Source organism: Beauveria bassiana (assembly GCF_000280675.1).
Source record: "Beauveria bassiana ARSEF 2860 unplaced genomic scaffold BBA_S00006, whole genome shotgun sequence".
NCBI classification, from domain to species: Eukaryota; Fungi; Ascomycota; class Sordariomycetes; order Hypocreales; family Cordycipitaceae; genus Beauveria; species Beauveria bassiana.
This window is the reverse complement of record NW_007930841.1, coordinates 1,373,761-1,390,850: the sequence shown is the minus strand read 5'-3', so window position 1 is coordinate 1,390,850 and position 17,090 is coordinate 1,373,761. Positions and strand designations below refer to the sequence as shown.

At 51.3% G+C, this 17,090-nt stretch overlaps 5 protein-coding genes across 5 annotated transcripts; 2 read left to right on the top strand and 3 right to left on the bottom strand.

Moving 5' to 3' along the window:
• Positions 1 to 3,152: 3,152 nt before the first annotated feature.
• Positions 3,153 to 7,493, top strand: BBA_03194 (RasGEF domain-containing protein; the record flags this gene model as incomplete). The annotated part of the gene is made up of 6 exons (XM_008598291.1): positions 3,153 to 3,462; positions 3,525 to 5,455; positions 5,511 to 5,590; positions 6,142 to 6,376; positions 6,431 to 6,922; positions 6,969 to 7,493. The coding sequence occupies 6 exons, from the start codon at positions 3,153 to 3,155 to the stop codon at positions 7,491 to 7,493; spliced, it is 3,573 nt and encodes a 1,190-aa protein (XP_008596513.1).
• A 192-nt stretch (positions 7,494 to 7,685) lies between these two features.
• On the bottom strand, positions 7,686 to 7,931 carry BBA_03193 (uncharacterized protein; the record flags this gene model as incomplete). The annotated part of the gene is made up of 1 exon (XM_008598290.1): positions 7,686 to 7,931. One exon carries the CDS (start codon positions 7,929 to 7,931, stop codon positions 7,686 to 7,688), a length of 246 nt encoding a protein of 81 aa, XP_008596512.1.
• A 555-nt stretch (positions 7,932 to 8,486) lies between these two features.
• On the bottom strand, positions 8,487 to 10,316 carry BBA_03192 (uncharacterized protein; the record flags this gene model as incomplete). The annotated part of the gene is made up of 1 exon (XM_008598289.1): positions 8,487 to 10,316. One exon carries the CDS (start codon positions 10,314 to 10,316, stop codon positions 8,487 to 8,489), a length of 1,830 nt encoding a protein of 609 aa, XP_008596511.1.
• A 3,874-nt stretch (positions 10,317 to 14,190) lies between these two features.
• On the top strand, positions 14,191 to 15,693 carry BBA_03191 (argininosuccinate lyase; the record flags this gene model as incomplete). Its single annotated transcript, XM_008598288.1, has 1 exon — positions 14,191 to 15,693. The coding sequence occupies one exon, from the start codon at positions 14,191 to 14,193 to the stop codon at positions 15,691 to 15,693; it is 1,503 nt and encodes a 500-aa protein (XP_008596510.1).
• Positions 15,694 to 15,779: 86 nt separating this feature from the next.
• BBA_03190 (HORMA domain-containing protein) lies at positions 15,780 to 16,637 on the bottom strand (the record flags this gene model as incomplete). Its single annotated transcript, XM_008598287.1, has 2 exons — positions 15,780 to 15,947; positions 16,014 to 16,637. The coding sequence occupies 2 exons, from the start codon at positions 16,635 to 16,637 to the stop codon at positions 15,780 to 15,782; spliced, it is 792 nt and encodes a 263-aa protein (XP_008596509.1).
• Between the last annotated feature and the right edge of the window lie 453 nt (positions 16,638 to 17,090).

Below are 17,090 nucleotides of genomic sequence, written 5' to 3'. Positions count from 1 at the left end.
CACCGCAGACCTACAATCAATTGTGTGGGAGGCTTTGCCTCTGAGCCAAGATTATCTGACCAGGGCGAACAGTCCAATTTTGACGTTTCCAATATTTTCCCTCGCTCATTAAGTACCGATAGATCTGGCTCAAAGCATCAGACTCTGCTTGCCTTGTGTCGGGTAATAGTTGGCAACGAGGGGGGATGTTCCCCGCTTGCTGCTCCCGCCGCTCCGGGCCGTCGATTATGACATCTCATAAATGTGGTGCGCTGCTTGTCTCGCCTCGCCTCTGCTGAACATGGGTTGCTGGAGAGCTCGGCATCATACGCCAGCCATCAGTTCTTCTCTGGCCGACTGTAATACCAGCTGCATTCTTGCGGGCTGATGGCGTAGAAGCGTTGTGGCTTTGTGGCGTTTGAAATACGAGCGACGAAACGGACCTTGATCTCGAGCTCTGAAGGGATTGACAGCGGCAAGTTCAAATGCAGCAAGGAGTTTTGCTTTCCAAGGGGTCTCTACAATCCTCGCTTCGTACCCATCGCTTCCAGCAAAAAGGTTAGATAGCGATTGTAACCCTGCTTGGTGCTAGGATGCAGCAATGTGATTTGGGGCTGATGCCTGCATTCTGCCATCTTGCAGGGGTATTTGAGACAAAGATGGTTGTACTTTTTCTTGTATTCGTAGAACCGCGGAATATCACGATATCATAGGCACTTGTTGTTCACGGGCTCCGGGGGGACCATACCTCCCTGCGTGCTAGGCAGCGCTCTCACAGAGAGCGGGACAGCTAGGTTAATATAGGGACAAATTTCAATAAAGACAGCAAGCATCACGAACTCCTGCAGGGAGCCGACTCATCACGTTGTCTTGTCGATGGGAAACCATTCCCCGCACTCGCAAGGCCTTATGTCTATTTATCCGACCGATGACCTGTACAGTGTGCCCGGCCACACCCGCCGGGCTGGGGTCCTCGGAGGGATCGGAGAGGAGGGGCAGCCAGCTGGTCAGCTAGTATTGGTTCGTTGGCCGACTAGCCTGTTGTGCCAGAGAGCTCTCGGGGGAAGCGGCTCGACCATGACCAGGCCAAGATGGCTCTTTCTCATCATTGTAATCTTGACTTGCTTTTTGCTCTCCTCTCTTGCGTGAGCCGTGTAATTTGATCACACACATGCATCTTTCAAACCTCCGCGGCAGACTGACATCCACATTGGGACATTATTTTCGGCGCCTCCGAGTTATATAACACTGGGCCACCTACACGGCCATCCAGCGGCCCTAAGTTACACGCTTGCACGCCTGTCTACTTACTCGACTTGACTAGCTAACTAGCTAGACAGCTAGTGCAACAGCTTGACCTTTATTCTCAGCCTGCGCCGTTGACGCGAGGGAGGCTAAAACGGTCACGCCACACTCTGAGCACGCTACAGCGCCCAGAGGCCAACGCCCCCGCCTGTCTTTGCGCGACTTGCTGGCCTTGTCAACGCTCGTTATCCTCTCGCTCCAGCATCCCATGTTTGGTTTCAGCTGCGGTGAAATGTCTGAAACATAGGAAGAGAGAGAGAGTGTGTGATGAATATTGCTGGCGAAGCAATTTTCGGTATCCCGCCTCCTTGAGTCGGCATCGCCTTGCGTATTATTACCGGCTATCGCCTTCTGAACCCCCTTGTCGAATTCAACCAGGATCGTGAATATATTTACCACCAGGGCGCAATATCATCCGCGGGACGACAGCAACAGCAAATCCTAGTCTTCACTGCCCTTTATTAATAGTGGTAAGTCAAGCCCTTTTTTTAGCCGTTTGCCATGATTCATGACGACTGCCAGGCATTGGCTTGGGGCCATGTCTGATATGGCCACTATCCCTGCACCCACCTCCGCTTCCCTCCATTTGGCAACTTTGATGCTTCTCGCCTGTTTGCCTCTTGAATTCTTCTGTGCACGCGCTCGTCCTCGACCAAAGAGCGGGCCGAGCACGATTGCCCGGAGAAATGATTTGAAGGAGTGACCCAGCTGTCAAAGGTCAAATATGGATCCCAGCCCAGTTGCAAACGTCTGGCAACGTTTTTTTATTTCCTAAAAAAAGAGTCTCTTTGCGTTGATTCCATCGTCGCCCTGTTGCCCTTGTCGCATTGCCTGACATGGCCTCATGATTCCCCTCTCTTCATCTCTCTTTCTACGCCACTCGTCCCTTCTCCCTCCCTGCTGGTCCGGGCTGCGCGAGATGAATAAATGATGCGCCCGGGCTACTATGGAACTTTCCAAGCTTACCAGCCAACTGCGCCAGGTGACGCAACACCCTGAAGTACGCGTTCTGCGGGCCGCCGCACATCGACGCCTGCGCATCAACCGATAATTTTAATCCTCGCCGCCCTCCGGGGCCTCGCCGCGCCTTGTCGCCAAAACAGGGGTCAGTCATACAGCCTGCGCCGTTACCGTCGCCGTCGCCGACGCCGCCTTTGCCATTTGCATCTTCGTCGTTGGGCTTCTCTGAGCCTGGCTTTTTACGCGTCGTTGCTAGGTACTAAAAGGACTACACATAATACTTGCCAGTAGTAGCCTCTTCTGTCCCCATCACTGCCGACGACGCCGTCGCCGCAGCCGCCTCTGCTCTCCTTCCCATTACGCTTACGACTGCCTATTCCTCGACCGATGCTCTTGGCCCCCGACAGCGTCAATCGCGAGCTTGTATATCATCCTCGACGACTACATATTCTCGCGTTACGGTTACGACGCGACCTTGGACTCCGTGTCGCCCGCCATCTTCCGCTTCCATTGCGCCCGGCTTCTATCAATCCGGTGGCGATGAGAACGCCGCCAGCTCACGTTGGCATCCCCCACGTCGAGAATTCTCAATAAAAACAAAAGACCAATTCCGCCGCTGTCTCTGGTACGTATTTTTGCCGTGCCTTGCTTCCTGCTGTGCGCTGTTGCCTGCCATGTGCCACAAGGTGTAACCCGCCTTTGTGTGCAGACTTGCCGTTAAATGCGGTATGCGCCGGAGGTCAGCCTTTGCGCCGCACCACCCACCATCTCGCGGGGTACTGTTCAGCCCTCGTTAAGATAGCAATTGCGGCTGCGTTCCTTTTTTTTTCTTTCGAACCAATGGTGGTCTATCTCAAATAGCTAACGTTTCTCCCCCCCTTTTTACCCAGGCGCATACCATTGCTGCAATGGAAAGCTACACAATTGCCGTCATCGGCTCTGCTGGCGCTGGCAAATCTACCTTTATTCAAAAGGTACTAGGCCTTTCGAGGCCGCCCATCGGTAGCTCCGCAAGCGTTCGCCTCGTTGTCGACAATGTCACGCACGGGGTTTCGCTTTTCGAACTCGACCTCGAGAATTTCGACCAGACCGCCTCTTCCCAGACGATCCAATGGCCCAAGCAAATCAACGGCCACATTGTGCCCCGCCCCGACGCTGCTCTGGTCCTATATGATGTCACCAATCCTGACTCTGTTCGACCTCTTCCTCAAGCTATGAGTACGTCTCGAATCGCTACGCCGCAATACCCAGACTATTGCACAAGTCCTAACTGTCTGTAGCTGCCATCACGAATGCGGGCTTGCCCTCCATCTTGGTTGCTTGCAAATGCGAAACCGACGAGGACGACTGGGAGTTGGATGCTGACGGAATTGCTAACCATAAAATATTCAAGTCCTGCATCGGGACATACAAAGTGTCTTCTGGCAAAGCAGATGTATCAAGATCGTGTCTGCAAGCTATACTGAAAGCCGCCATAACCTACAGAAAGGGTATGCCTGCTCCTTCATGCCAATGCCAATATGATTCTAACAGCACCGCAGAGCACAGCGAAACCATTACTCGCCGACGCGCGCAATCGGCCGTCAATCTCGAAGCTCCAGATACATCTGCCGGACGTCCTCTCAGCCAACAAAGTAAGCACAGCCGTGCCAGCTCCGAAATGTCTGCTTTGAAAGGCTTCGGAACCCAATCCAGTGAAAGCTACCGAGCCCGCGCCTCCAAGAATTCTGGACAGGCCTATCGAAACGAGAAAGCCGGTGCAGACTACTTCTTGGACGTTGAGGAGTCTGACAGCGACGGGCAGACCTATTCGGACGACACCCCTATCCTTCAACGTGGTGAAGATAATTTTGTCGAGAAGCAGCCCAAGATGAGCGGAGTTCCTTTGGCTGAGCTTGTCGATCGCCTGCTTGCGCTGAGATTGTCTCGGGCCGATAATAATTTTTCAGACATCTTCCTGTGTTTATATCGCAAATTCACCACCCCGACTGAGCTGTTTTCTGCCATTTTATCGCGTCTCGATCGCGTACGAGATGACAAGACAGCACACTACCTCTCCAAGACTGCCACCCAATTGCGAATTATCGAGGTTATCGCCAAGTGGGTTTCGCTCTATCCGGGTGATTTTGCCAAGTTTTCTACCCGCAGAAGCTTGTTTGAATTTATACAACACCTCTCTGCAGAACCCATCTTCTCTGTTGCTTCTCAGCAGATGAGGAGAAGCCTGTGGAAAAGCACTCTCGAAGACGATGACACGGGCTGGGCTACTTCCGACCACAGCGGCTCAGACTCCGACGACGAAGAATCATCGAAAGAGATGGATGAGCTGTCCGCCAGTATCGGTATGGCTCAAATCGATCAAGACGGCGAACGGGGTTCAGAGGCCCCTGTGCCAGCCGACTTTGCCGGCCAACCTGGCGGTCAAGTGCAGTTTCACTCTTACGATGAATATGAGCGAGAGGCAGCGTCGCTTGAACCGGCAGATCTGCATCCTATGAACAAGACGAGATACCACATCTTCATGGATTTGTCAGATGACGAGATTGCTGACGAATTGACAAGAATCGACTGGATCCTATTTTCGTCCATTAGAATCCGAGATTTTGTTCGTTATGTCAATTTGTCATCGACGAAAAAAGGAAAGGCAGCAAGTTTGAGGAATGTGAATCGTATGATTAACCACTTTAACCATATTGCGAAATGGGTCGCCAATCTGATTCTACTTCGCGACAAAGCCAAGCACAGAGCGCAAATGCTGGAAAAATTTATGAACGTTGCCATCAAGCTCCGTCAGCTCAACAACTACAATGGCCTCGCTGCTGTTCTTGCTGGCATCAACGGAATTGCCATTCACCGGCTGGCACAAACTAGGCAGCTTGTCTCGCCTGAAGTACAGAAGCGCTTTGCTCGGGCTGTGATTCTCATGAGCACGCAAAAGAGCCATTCAGCGTACCGCCTCGCATGGGAGAACTCGCCTCTCCCGCGCATTCCGTTTGTACCTCTACACCTGCGTGACTTGGTGAACGCGGAAGAGGGCAGTAAGACATTTGTTGGACCAAATGGCGATCGTGTCAACTGGAGAAAATTCGAAGTTCTCGGAGATGTCCTGCTGCCACTAATGAAGAGCCAAGGCACATCATACCCGAACCTGGCCAAGCATATGCTTACTCGCGAGCTTATCCTGGGCTGTCGCATGCCCACTGATGATGAAGTATGTTGTAACAATCTACCCATGACAAGGGGGTATCCGACTGACTCTGTACCAGGAAATATACCAAAGGAGCATCGAGGTGGAAAGCGGCAACCCTACTGGAGTTTTTGACCCAGCCAAGAAGAAGTTTCCCTGGTTTGCCAAGTAGAGATTGGCAGACCAGAACCTCGCTCTTGACGAGCCTCTTCAATAAGGGCATGCACTGTGATTTTCGAGCACTGTTTCTTTTTATGCATCTTGCGGCTGCGCCGCTTCCCCAAGAATATACATTGGCTAGCATCTTGGCGACTCTTGGGTGTTTACTTATTATACTATTTACGACGACATGTCATCATATCTGGGCGTTTGTTAATCATTCGATGATGACATATCATACTCAATTTCTACTTACCAATCTCTACCACCTCTACACCTGAATATATGAACAGTGTCGCTTTTTGTGTTGCGCTTTGTTCGAGTGCGCGCGGCGTTTGTCAGACTTCCGAGTTGGGAAGGCACGGCATGGCGATGCAGCTGGCAACAGCTGGACTAGAAAACTCTTCTCATTCTCATCCTTAGTTAGAACTTTGATACAAGACCAACCATTACTCAAAACATTGTTGCTTCGACCGAGCGCTCTATTTCTTCGTTGCCCACAAGTTTTTGTCCATGGGTACCGTCCATCTGCCTACTGTCGCTGTCTGCAGCCGGCAAACGGGCCTGCAGGCAGACCTGCGCACCTCGCTGCGCTTCAGCAACGGCTCACTGGGGGATACGGTGGTATCGTCTGCAGATGACCTCCTAAGGCTGCGCAAAGAAGAAAACTTGTGGATCATACCGGCGCCTGCCTGTCGAATGCGCTTCTCTGTTAAAACTCTCGGCCGCGTCTCTAGTCAGAACCTTGACATGAAGGAAGTGGCGAGGTGGATCGAGAGCTGTGACGTATGCCGCAAATTCTCGAACAGAATATCTGCTTACGAAGCTGACAGAAAATAGATATGGGAGCGCCTCAGGCTACGAGTGCGGCATTGTGATGCACCTTGGGACTCGGCGCCGGAGTTTTCACTACAGCATCTAGATCTGTCGGCCTCCTTGGCATGTCCATCGTCGGCGGCCAAGATGGAGCTCCAGGACCTCCGTTGTCAGATTGAGATTACGCAGCATTTGGATAAGAAACACTCGAAGAAGAGAAGAAGAGGCAATGCGGATGAGATGGTAGATGAAGCACGCCATCAAGCGCAGAGTGAGACCTCGTCTGTTGGCGACGTGAATTTGGCTGCTTCTACCATGCACAAGTTTGTTGCAGGGCTCACTGCGACGACGGAACATCACCCTCGAAGATATTTCGAACACATTTTGCAAGCAGCTACAACGGTGCTCATCACTGGCTCAGCTAGGCATTTTGCAGATATCAACGTCAAACCGGGCAATACAACGCACGCTCTAGTAAAGCTTGTTCCAGCAGTCTTTCATGGGCTATACGTCAAAGTATGTTTATGAACGTGAAAGGCATAACCCTTGCTAATCCTATCAGACTGTTTCAGACCGAGCTCAACATATGTCAACCGTGACCTCTGCACTTGCCACCATGCAACACACTGCTCAATCGCCAAGACTGAAGCGGAAACTCTTGAGTTTGACTGACCGAGGAGGTATCGAGAAGCATCTGTGGTATTCTACCTTGTCTCGAGTGAAACCAGCCAGCGTGCCTGGGCCGAAGATGATTGCCGCTCGACAACAAGACAATCAAGCAATTGAAGATGTGATGGTGGATCAGGGAGCTGGATCGAACTTGATTTGTTTCGGAGAAGATCTCTTCTCCTCGGGTCTCCACGGCGTCATGAATGACGGTGCTGAGACATTACACAGAGAGGTTTCGCCTGCCGTGCATATTTACTATGACGCATTTGAAGTTGGCCTCCCCTTTACAGAAGGTGAACTGGCGGACTCATTGCCCGTCGACGGAGGAATGGCAGGCATCTCGAGCGAAGCGGGCGATATGATTGAGTTTGGGAGCGATTTTAAAGATCTAGAAACAGACTTGCTATTTCAAAACTAATAATCTAATTGCAATTAAATTAATAATTTCATTAACGGTGCGCTCCACTAACGCCAAATCTGGTGAAGATGCCAGCTTCCAACCAGCAGCAGAGGCTATAAAAAACGCCAAACTTGTTTGTCAAAGCCCCCTCCAAGAGATTCACAAGAGAATAACACGGACAAGCAACAAAGTAACAATCCTCGGCACAATTTATTTTCTCGCGTTATCCCCTCCCCGGCCACGCGCCGCAGCCGCACCGCCCTTTTTTTCCTTGTTCTTCTTCTTCTTCTGCTCTGGCTTGAGCGTAGCGTAGTGAATGTACCACAGCAGGGTGGCCTGCACGCCCAGGCCGATGAGGACGACGATGAGGTTGGTAAAGAGGTTGGGCTGGTCGTTGAGCACGGCGACGGCCTCTTTCGTGGCGCCCACGGATCGGAGAAAGTCGAATTTGACCATTATTTTTTTTTTCTAAAAAAAAAAAATAGGTCTCGGTCAACGAACGTCTTGCGGTTTCGCTCTTTTATTTTGTTTTAGCCCTTGTGATTGTTCCTGGAGAAAGAAGAAATCGCAGGAGGGGGGAGGCTGGCGGCGTGGTTGGAAGTTTCCTGGTGGTTGCGCGGATTGAACTGCAATGATTCAACGAATAGTGTCGTCCTGCGATGGAGAAGTAGTGTACTGTAATGAATGTTGATTTTTCAGAGAATGAATTGAGAGCCAAGAAGGAAGCGAAAACAGGTCATGGGCAGATGTTGGGTGGGTTGAAACCAGGGGTGTAGCGGGTTCGCCTGTGACGCCAAGGGTTGACTGTTGCCGTTTCATCATGACTGCTGCCATATGGCGCAGTGCATTCCATTCGTTCTCTGGTATCATGGCAATCTAGGTTGATTAAAATTTATTGATTGAATAATAACATTCCCAAAATTACTTGTAAAGACTAATGATGACTTTTATATCCGCATAATGCCCGGGTTCCCAATCTAGTGGCTTGCCTAGCCTGGGAATGTCTCAGTCCTATTTTAATTGCGCTTCTCGCACAGAAGCCTCCTTCTTTTCTCCACCTCTCGACGACTGAACCTCTGGCGAACTCGCAGTCGCAGTCGCAGATCCTATTTTCGACTTCTCTTCGCTCGCGCTACTCTTCTTGGGGCGCACCTTGCTCTTCACCCAGCTGCAGCCCGACACAAGACCCTCGACACACGCCAGCAGCAGCGGCGCAATTGTCTCCGCGAGAAACAGCGTCGCAAACACCATGGCCAGCGTCAGAGCTATGAAATTGACGTCGCTCTTGAGCACATCCCTGTTGATCGTCACAGGCGTCGACACCAGGAACATTCCAATAATGTTAATGGACACCATGTTGGTGAACAGTCGCCGGGCGCTCTTTGGCGTCTGGTAGCGCTTACACGCAATGATGGCCTGTTTGATGCAGACAACGGTGCCGTACGCGACGACCGTATTGAATGTAAACGGCTGAGGGTAGAAGGAGTAGCAAACATAGGCAAATATGGCCATGTCAAAGAAGACGAGAAGGAACTTGGGCGCCCGCGGCTCTACGTGGCCGTCGTCTTGCGGCGCAGTGGCAGGGCTGGTGGACTGATAGTCCTCATATGTGTTGATGATGCCTTCCAGGTCATCCTTGAATAGCCCAACCAGTTGATCAGCGGGACGGCCAAGCTTATAGCCCGCAGTGTATTGGATATAACGCTCGGTGCGGACCCGAATAGGCACATTCTCAGCCGCGACGACCTCGGCTTGCGCTGTAAAAGTCTTGATCGTGGTGAGCTCGGCATTGATGGCCTTGTCTGCCGCGACCCAGTCAATGACCTTTTCGTCATCGCTACGAGCGCGCAGCAATCGCATCTGACGTCTCGTGACAAGACGCATCAGGTAATCGCGCACCGTTGGCGAAAATTGAACACTAATCTGCCAGGACATGGACAGCACAAGCATCATGATGCGGAACCACGACGTCTTGTACGCGGCGTGGATCGACGGCACCACAGCCGCCAGAGCATACACGGTGCTACCAACAAAGGCACCTAGCAGTCGCTCCAGACTCCAATTAAAGAGAAGCCACAACGAATGGTATGGGTAGCGCCAGAGAAACCACAGTTGGCACAGGGTGACAATGCGTCCACCGATTGACCGCTGGTTGTATGAGCGCTCGCCGAGGAATCCAGCCGCAACATCAGGATAGCAGGCGCTGGCGACGAGGAATATGATGAAAAGATTGGTGAAGAAGCGCTCTGTGCGTGGTACGGCGGCTTTGAAGCCATGCCGCCACATGGCCAATGTGCGATGTACGCCCGACGAGGCACGGCGAATGGCACCACGACCGGAAGAGGTATGGAAAGGAGCAGTAAGCAGAGATGTAAGCTTCTTTTCAATGTTTTGAGCATTTAGGCTAGCAAGAAGGGAGCAGAGGGCTGTAGGGAGGTGTTGCCATGTTTCCTCGGCGGAGTCGAGCATCTTTTGCCTTTGCTTCTCAGCATGGATGGCCTCTTCTTGGTCAACTTGAGTGATGCTCGAGGCACGAGAGCTCCTGGCGTCTTTTCCTTCGTGGCAGGTTGATGACGAGGAAGATAAAGGGCCGTTTCCACCTGGTGGGAAGCGCTCTCGCACCAAGCGGCGGATGGCCTCTTCTTCCTTGGGCAGCTCATGGCGAGGGATGTCAGGAAAGCACTGCTGAACAATGTCCAGGATACTGTTCTCATCACTTCCAGTACTCCAGACAGCAGCGTAGACGGGGTCTATCGGGCGGTTGCGGCTGTTGTAGGGAACTGACCAACGCCAGACAAAGCTGACGGCTGCGAGAGCCCCATTCCCAATAGCTTTGAACATTTCAAACGTAACTAGACTGTTCAAAATATCAGAGTGAAAAGTACTTTGACCATGGAAATGTTGCCAAGGTTCGGCCCGCTGTGGGAGACTAGTTGCTTTCTTTTTAGACGAGAGTTTGTCTTGTCGGCAAGGACTTTTTTTTTACAAAGTGGTAAAACAAGAGGTTCGCTTACTGTCGATGACGGGATTAACATACCTTTTTTTCTTCTTCCGGCTACAGGATCCACACGTCTCAAGAATGAATTTAGATGCACATTGGTCGACCGTGCATTGAGACACCTTGGCGATCCTTGGCCAAGAATCTTGCAATGCCACCGAGGCAAGAGAAGAGGCTCACCTTCCGGCAACGTGCTCTTCCCTCGCAGAACAAAAAGGCCACGATCATCAGCTAATCTGTGGGTCGCATATTTTCCAAGAAAATGCAAAAAATAAAAAAAAAATAACAATGCGTGGTGTGGGCACGGAAGTGTAAAAGGGATCGGATACGGCCAGCGAAGACCGCACACGGGAGTGATGAGAGGCTAATACGGTGTCTCCGCCGGCATGGAGGGCCTACTTTTTTCTTTTTTGGACCCAATATCATCGGTGCATGCAGTGTGGTCCTGCCAAGGAGCAAATGGCCCATCGAGAAAGATGAACGGGAAGACAAGCCAAGTCAAAAGCCAAGGTGGGCGCAAAGGGTCATTTGCCGGAGCTGGCTTGGCAAGATCTGGCTAAGGATACTATTGTCTGTATGATCTGGGGGACGCAATCAATCTAAGTTTTCGCAATTAATCCTCTCAAAGGCAGGGATCGCAAATGCAGGGAGGCGCTGCAATTCGGATTGATTACTTGACGCTGCGACAGTCTCTCATTACGTGTCGCTCGCTAGAGTAGAGTATGCGCTCAATCGGAAATCATGTCCGCATTCGACTATGATGCACAGGAGAAATCCATTGTTGCCCACTATTTCCAAGCTTTCAGAATATTCACACACTTGCACGCAATTCTCCAGTGTCAGCATGACATGTTTCGTGATGGTGCACCAACACTGGAGTCCAACAGCAATGGCGAAGCAAGGAGGAGAAAAAAAAGTGGTCTTGCTACAATATACGGAAGTGAATGGTTTGATTGCGACAGGTGCAGGATAGTAATGCAGTTGCACCAATGTTCCCCCCGGGTTCCAGTCTGACAAAGACGTCAACCCTTTCTTGCTTGCCTCTCGAATGGAAGCAACCTGGCTGCTGGGTAGATGGCGAAGCTTTTAGTTTACATTAGCGCCAGAGCACTGCCGAGCAAAACGGGGATCCATAATCAGGCCGTCGGCTGCCGGCTTCTGATAAATTGTCGGGGCTTTGTTTCTGACAGGTCTCCTTGTGAGATGTTTCCATGCCGATGGGGGGGTCCTGATACCTTGTACCCGAGCGGTTTCGTAATGTATACTACCATTGAGCTTGCCAATTTGGCCAGCAGAGCAAAATTTCAGATAGGTGTATATAGCTCTGATGGTGGATGTTATATAGGTGCAAACTCAATCGAAGTTACAGGTCGCATACTGAAATCAGACTTTTTGCCAAACTATTTGTTTGTCCAACAATGTGCATACCATACATGGCGAAAGTTGTTACACAAAAGGATCAGTACAAAGAATACCCACCCAATCACACAGACATCGCACAACACACGCGTCACTAGGAACTACCGTCGCGGAGTGCAGGGTCCGGGACACAACAGGCCACCCCAGTACCGTGAAATCTTGTGGTACAATGATGTGTTTCGTTAGTTGGTATTTAAAAAGTAGAATCCGGGACAAGGCTGGGTTGGGCTGAGATCCAGCCACACCGCAATTCGTTTAGAGCCTCTTCAAGCTGTTCTCCTCTTTTCTTCGCAGCAGGGTGTACTCCGTATGGTGCACTGGGTAGTATACGCGGAAACCACGTCCCGCACAAACGGGACGAGTGGATATAAACAATACCCACGTTGGCGTTCAGACATGAGCTTATTGGCAACGTTGACTAACTAGTTACCTTGGTTATTTATTAGGCATTCTCATTGTTCCATGTACGGATACGCAATCACGGACATCAAGCTCCACAACTCGGCCGGCGCACGCAGAGGTTGGCCGTCGCCGTAAGCAGAATGTAGTATCGCCGGGTGCAACGTCTTCCGTGACGGTCAGCACAGCCAAAACAATGCATAAAGAAGCTTTATTTTAGCCGTGATACTGCAAGGGACCCGACGGAGCTGAAGACTCTCGAATGAGAATAGGCCGCGGATTGTCTCCAGTCGCCCGAAGTTCGTCTGAGAAGCTTATTAGGGAAGCTTGTTTGGGTACCATTCATTTGCTTTGTTATATGCCAACTAGCACAATATGCGGCTTTTCATCGTCGGGATGATTGAAAGATGGCTTTCCGATCTTATACTCATCTCGATGCAAGATGGCGCAAGGAACCTTTTTTTTTTTTTTTTTAAAAAAAAAGTGCAGTGTCCACCCTTCGGATGCAGCTCAAAGTTATCCACGGTGGCTGAGTAACCCGGCAGAAATCGCCTGTGTCGGTATTTCGTACTATAGTTAGATCATCACGATCGGCACCGTCCCAATCCACTCACTCCCATTGACGGTCTGTGCTACAAGCCAGTATGTCTATTGGTCGAAGCAACCTACAGGGAACACGAAGACTTGCAACACATTCGCATTTCGCAAAAAAAATCGATCCACCGTGTTTCGTCCAACAGCCTTACGGCAATCTATGTGAGGATGTTCTGGACCATTTCTATTGGCCGATGACACGCGTTGGTGCGAGTTGAAGAGAGGCCTGATGTCGAAAGATTTGCCGTATTCACGAACATTTGCCTTTGTCTGGAGTTTCAAGCGAAGAAGTCTAAATCCATCTAAACTTGTACCATCTTGCACATGGTTCAGAGCAGAGCTTGTTGTGGTGCATGTCCACTTTGAACGTCCCTCCTTCCACGTACGCAAGGTGAGGCTCAGCAATAACCGTACGAGAGTACATGTGACTAGCTCGGGAAATGCAACTGCACGTCGATAATTGAGTCCAATTCCAGACGCCAAGGTGCCACTCTCGCATGGCCGATCCGCAGCGGACTTCGCAACTGCGATGTGGCTTGGCGTGTCATTGACAGTTTCGCATTTAGCGTTGGAACCGCCAAGCCCAGCGTTCTCAGCGTTAACAACCAACGGAAGCTGTAAAAGTACGAGACGTCTAGTACAATGTATTCAAGAGAACCGATAACTCAGCCCTCAAAAACAAACTACGCCGAAACAAAAGCGAAGAATGGATCTCATAACTACCTCAGACTTGGTCTGCCGTGCATAGCCACGCCACGTCATTGTCCATCCACAACAGGGTTTATTTCACGCAACTACAGGCGGAACTCAAAACAATACAAGTTGAATACGTAATAATGAAGAATAATGATCTTCCATTAGGAGTGGACCTCTGTGGGCCATAAGCCAGGCTAGGATGCCATCGCTCTTGCTCGTACGCATGCTCCGGGACTTCCTAGACTCATTCGAGAGACAACTTTTCGCGCGTCAGAGCACGACAATGAATATCACCCCCTGAAAAAGGAGCTTTGGGATGAGGCGGTTTAACTGCCGCGCAATACGTGCGCAAGATGGTAACTTTCGTAGTCTGTCCGTCAATGCAAGCTCCTTGGTGGTATTGCTAGGTAGGCCCTTGAAGTTTTGTTTTAAAAGGACGTGCGTTTCTCACCATTCAGAGTGATGTAAACAGTATCATCCCGCTCAGTTTCTATCAAGCTTAATTATACTCTAAAGCTATTCATCCCATCCATCTCAATCAGATAAGAGATTCAATCAGTTGCTTAACCCTAACCCTCGTCCCTCTCCAGACACAACAACCCATTCACCATGCCCGGGCCAATTGCCGCAGAGAATGTCAAGACTACGGTAAATGGGAATAGCACCCCTTTCCAAATTTACCATTCGTGGCCTTCTCAAAAGTCAGAATGCAAGCAATTTGACGACTTTTGCTGGATCGACCTGGCCCACGTGGTCATGTTGGTCGAACAGAAGACGGTTGATAGGGCTGTTGGACAAAAGCTACTGCCAGCCCTGCAAGATATTCGGGCCCAGGGCTACAGCAGACTCCCTATTGACCCATACAAGGAGAGTCTCTTGTATCAAGTCGAGTCCGCCCTTGGCCAAAAACTCGGCGATCATGTCGCTGGCGCCTTGCACACAGCGCGTAGCCGCATCGACCAGCGCGCCACCGTCGGTCGAATGCACTACAGAAGAGTATTGCTTCAAGTCATGGACCACATTTGCCAGTTTCAGGAGAGCCTCGTCGAGGCTGCGCAAGAGCATGCGTCCATCATCATCCCCTACCATACGCATATGCAGCAGGCACAGCCAGGCAACTTTGCACACTACCTGCTGTCGTTTGCGGCCAAGCTCCAAGAAGACTTTGAGCGTTGTCAAGAAGCATATAATCGCGTCAATCGCAATCCTCTTGGAACGGTGGGAAGAAGTGGAACGGGCTTGAAGATTGATCGTGAGAGAACCACACAGTTGCTGGGATTCGACAGCTGCGTCAAGCACTCCCTCTTGGGCAAAGATGCCGACTTTGCAGCCGACATTGTGGCGGCACTCTCTTTCGTCATGTACCATCTAAACGATTTTGCTACAGATTTGCACTTGTGGTCCAGCAACGAGTTTGGATTCGTGCAGCTCCCAGACACGTTTTGTGGCACGAGCAGCATCTTTCCCCAAAAGCGCAACCCAGTCACTCTCGAGACGATCAAGCTAGCTGCCGGACCCAGCGTTGCTTGGCTGAGCTCTACTCTGGCCACCTTTCGCGGTGCCGGAACCGGTGATCACAGGGTGCATGGGATCCCGGCGCACCTGGACCAAGCGCTGGAGACTACATCAGACATGCTGATTCTAGCTGGCCTGGTCGCGTCCGAGGTCAAAGTCAACGATGCGCGGGTAAAGGACGTCCTGGGCCAGAGCTGGTCGACAACGAGCAACCTGGCCGACTTTCTCATGCAGCACAGAGGTCTTTCCATCCGCCAAGCGCACGGCGTCGTGGCGCGCCTCGTCCGCACGTGTCGAGACACGGGCTTGAGCAGAGCGCAAGTCACGCCAGAGATGCTCCAAGAGGCAAGCCTCGTCTCTTTGGGGCAGGATGTCGAGATGAGCGAGCAAGACTTGCACGAGGCTCTGGACCCGGAGAGCTTTGTCAAGACGCGCACAAGTGCAGGCAGTGTTGGCCCTGCCGAGATTCATAGCCTCACCGAGTTGGCACAGGACATGCTGTTGGATAACCGACGATGGGTTATGCAATGTCGCAGCAAGCATTTAAGAGCGGAGAAGACACTTGTAGAGGCTATTGCTGCTGTTTTGAAGGATTGACTTTCAATCTAAAAAAGGTACAAAAAGAAAAAAGGAGTCACATCAATTATGTTTATTTGTTCTGGGTAGCATTTCATATAAATTAGTCATTGATTATTATCATGCGATTCTTGGGCTTGCATCTTCTTCTCGAGCCAGCACTCAAAGAATAGCGGCCCGGCTCTCACAGAGCGAATCGGCGCAGTATTCATGTCTGGTCGCCCAGCCGCGGCGTCGTGCTTCTTAGCCTCTGCCGGGATCCAAGCTTGAGGGTGCTGTACGCAGTCAGTACAACCAGTGTTGTTCGCTTTTCGAGAGCAAGCCTTGTCAAGTCAACATACCCCAATAGGTGCTTCTGATTCTTGGCGCAGCTCAACTGCAAGTGTAAAGGTGCAATTCTCCGGCAGCGGCGGGCTCTTTTCCCCCGCATACGCAATTCTGCGCAACGCGCCTCGCAAACCTTCATTTACATCTGTCCAGTTGACCTCATCTTGGCCCTCGCCGCCCGCCTCTGCCACCGCCGCCGCCGACTCCAGCCCGGCGGCACCAAAATCATCCGTCCCCGTAGCCGCCGCCGGGCCGCCGTCACTATTGTCTCTGTAACCTCCACCGGCGGCGGCGGCAGCATCGCCCCACGAAGCCGGAAATGACTGCAGGTCAAACACCCAGCGCTCCAGCACCGTCATGGACTGCGGAGCGTGGACGGCGAGCACGACGGCGCGTGCGGCGCCGCTGCGAATCTGCGCCGCAATGGCGGCGACGGCGTCGGCGACCCATGCGCAGACACCCGGGTGGCGGGACTGATGAACGGGCAGGTTGTAGGCGCGCGTGGTGAGGAAGCTGCGGGCAGGGTAGAGGGCGCGGTGGAAGAGCAGCGAGTGCACGGCGACGGTGAGGAAGCTGGAAAAGGACGAGAGGAGGCGCGCGGCCTGGTCTGCGGCGATGGAGGAGGAGGAGGAAGCCATGTTTACTTCATCAGGCGTGATTCGTCATTGTAGTTTGTGTCTTGTTTCCGTAGTCCGTGAGAAAAATTTGCTGGCATGGGAATTCAAGGTAATGGGAAAAGGGTCGTGCAAACGCGTCGTGAATGAGGCATCCGCCTAAAGTGGTTACGGCTAGTGAACTTGTTAGTGCACGTGCGGAATCATGGCCGACGACCAGCAAGAGTTGCCGCGTCCAAAACATATCAAGTATGATTCTTAAAATGAAAAATATGTGAATATCTGCTTGACTAGCTTCAAGCCTATTTTGGCTTTTGATTCTATTCAAATTGAATCCTCCAAATGCTCTTTTAGGATCTAATCTTTCCACCAACACGTTAGTGTAACACACAGCTAACATGCTTAACGCAACCCTGAGGCTGTTGGTCGAAACGGTATATATTCCAACAAATCTTTGTACATTTTCTACGCTTTTTT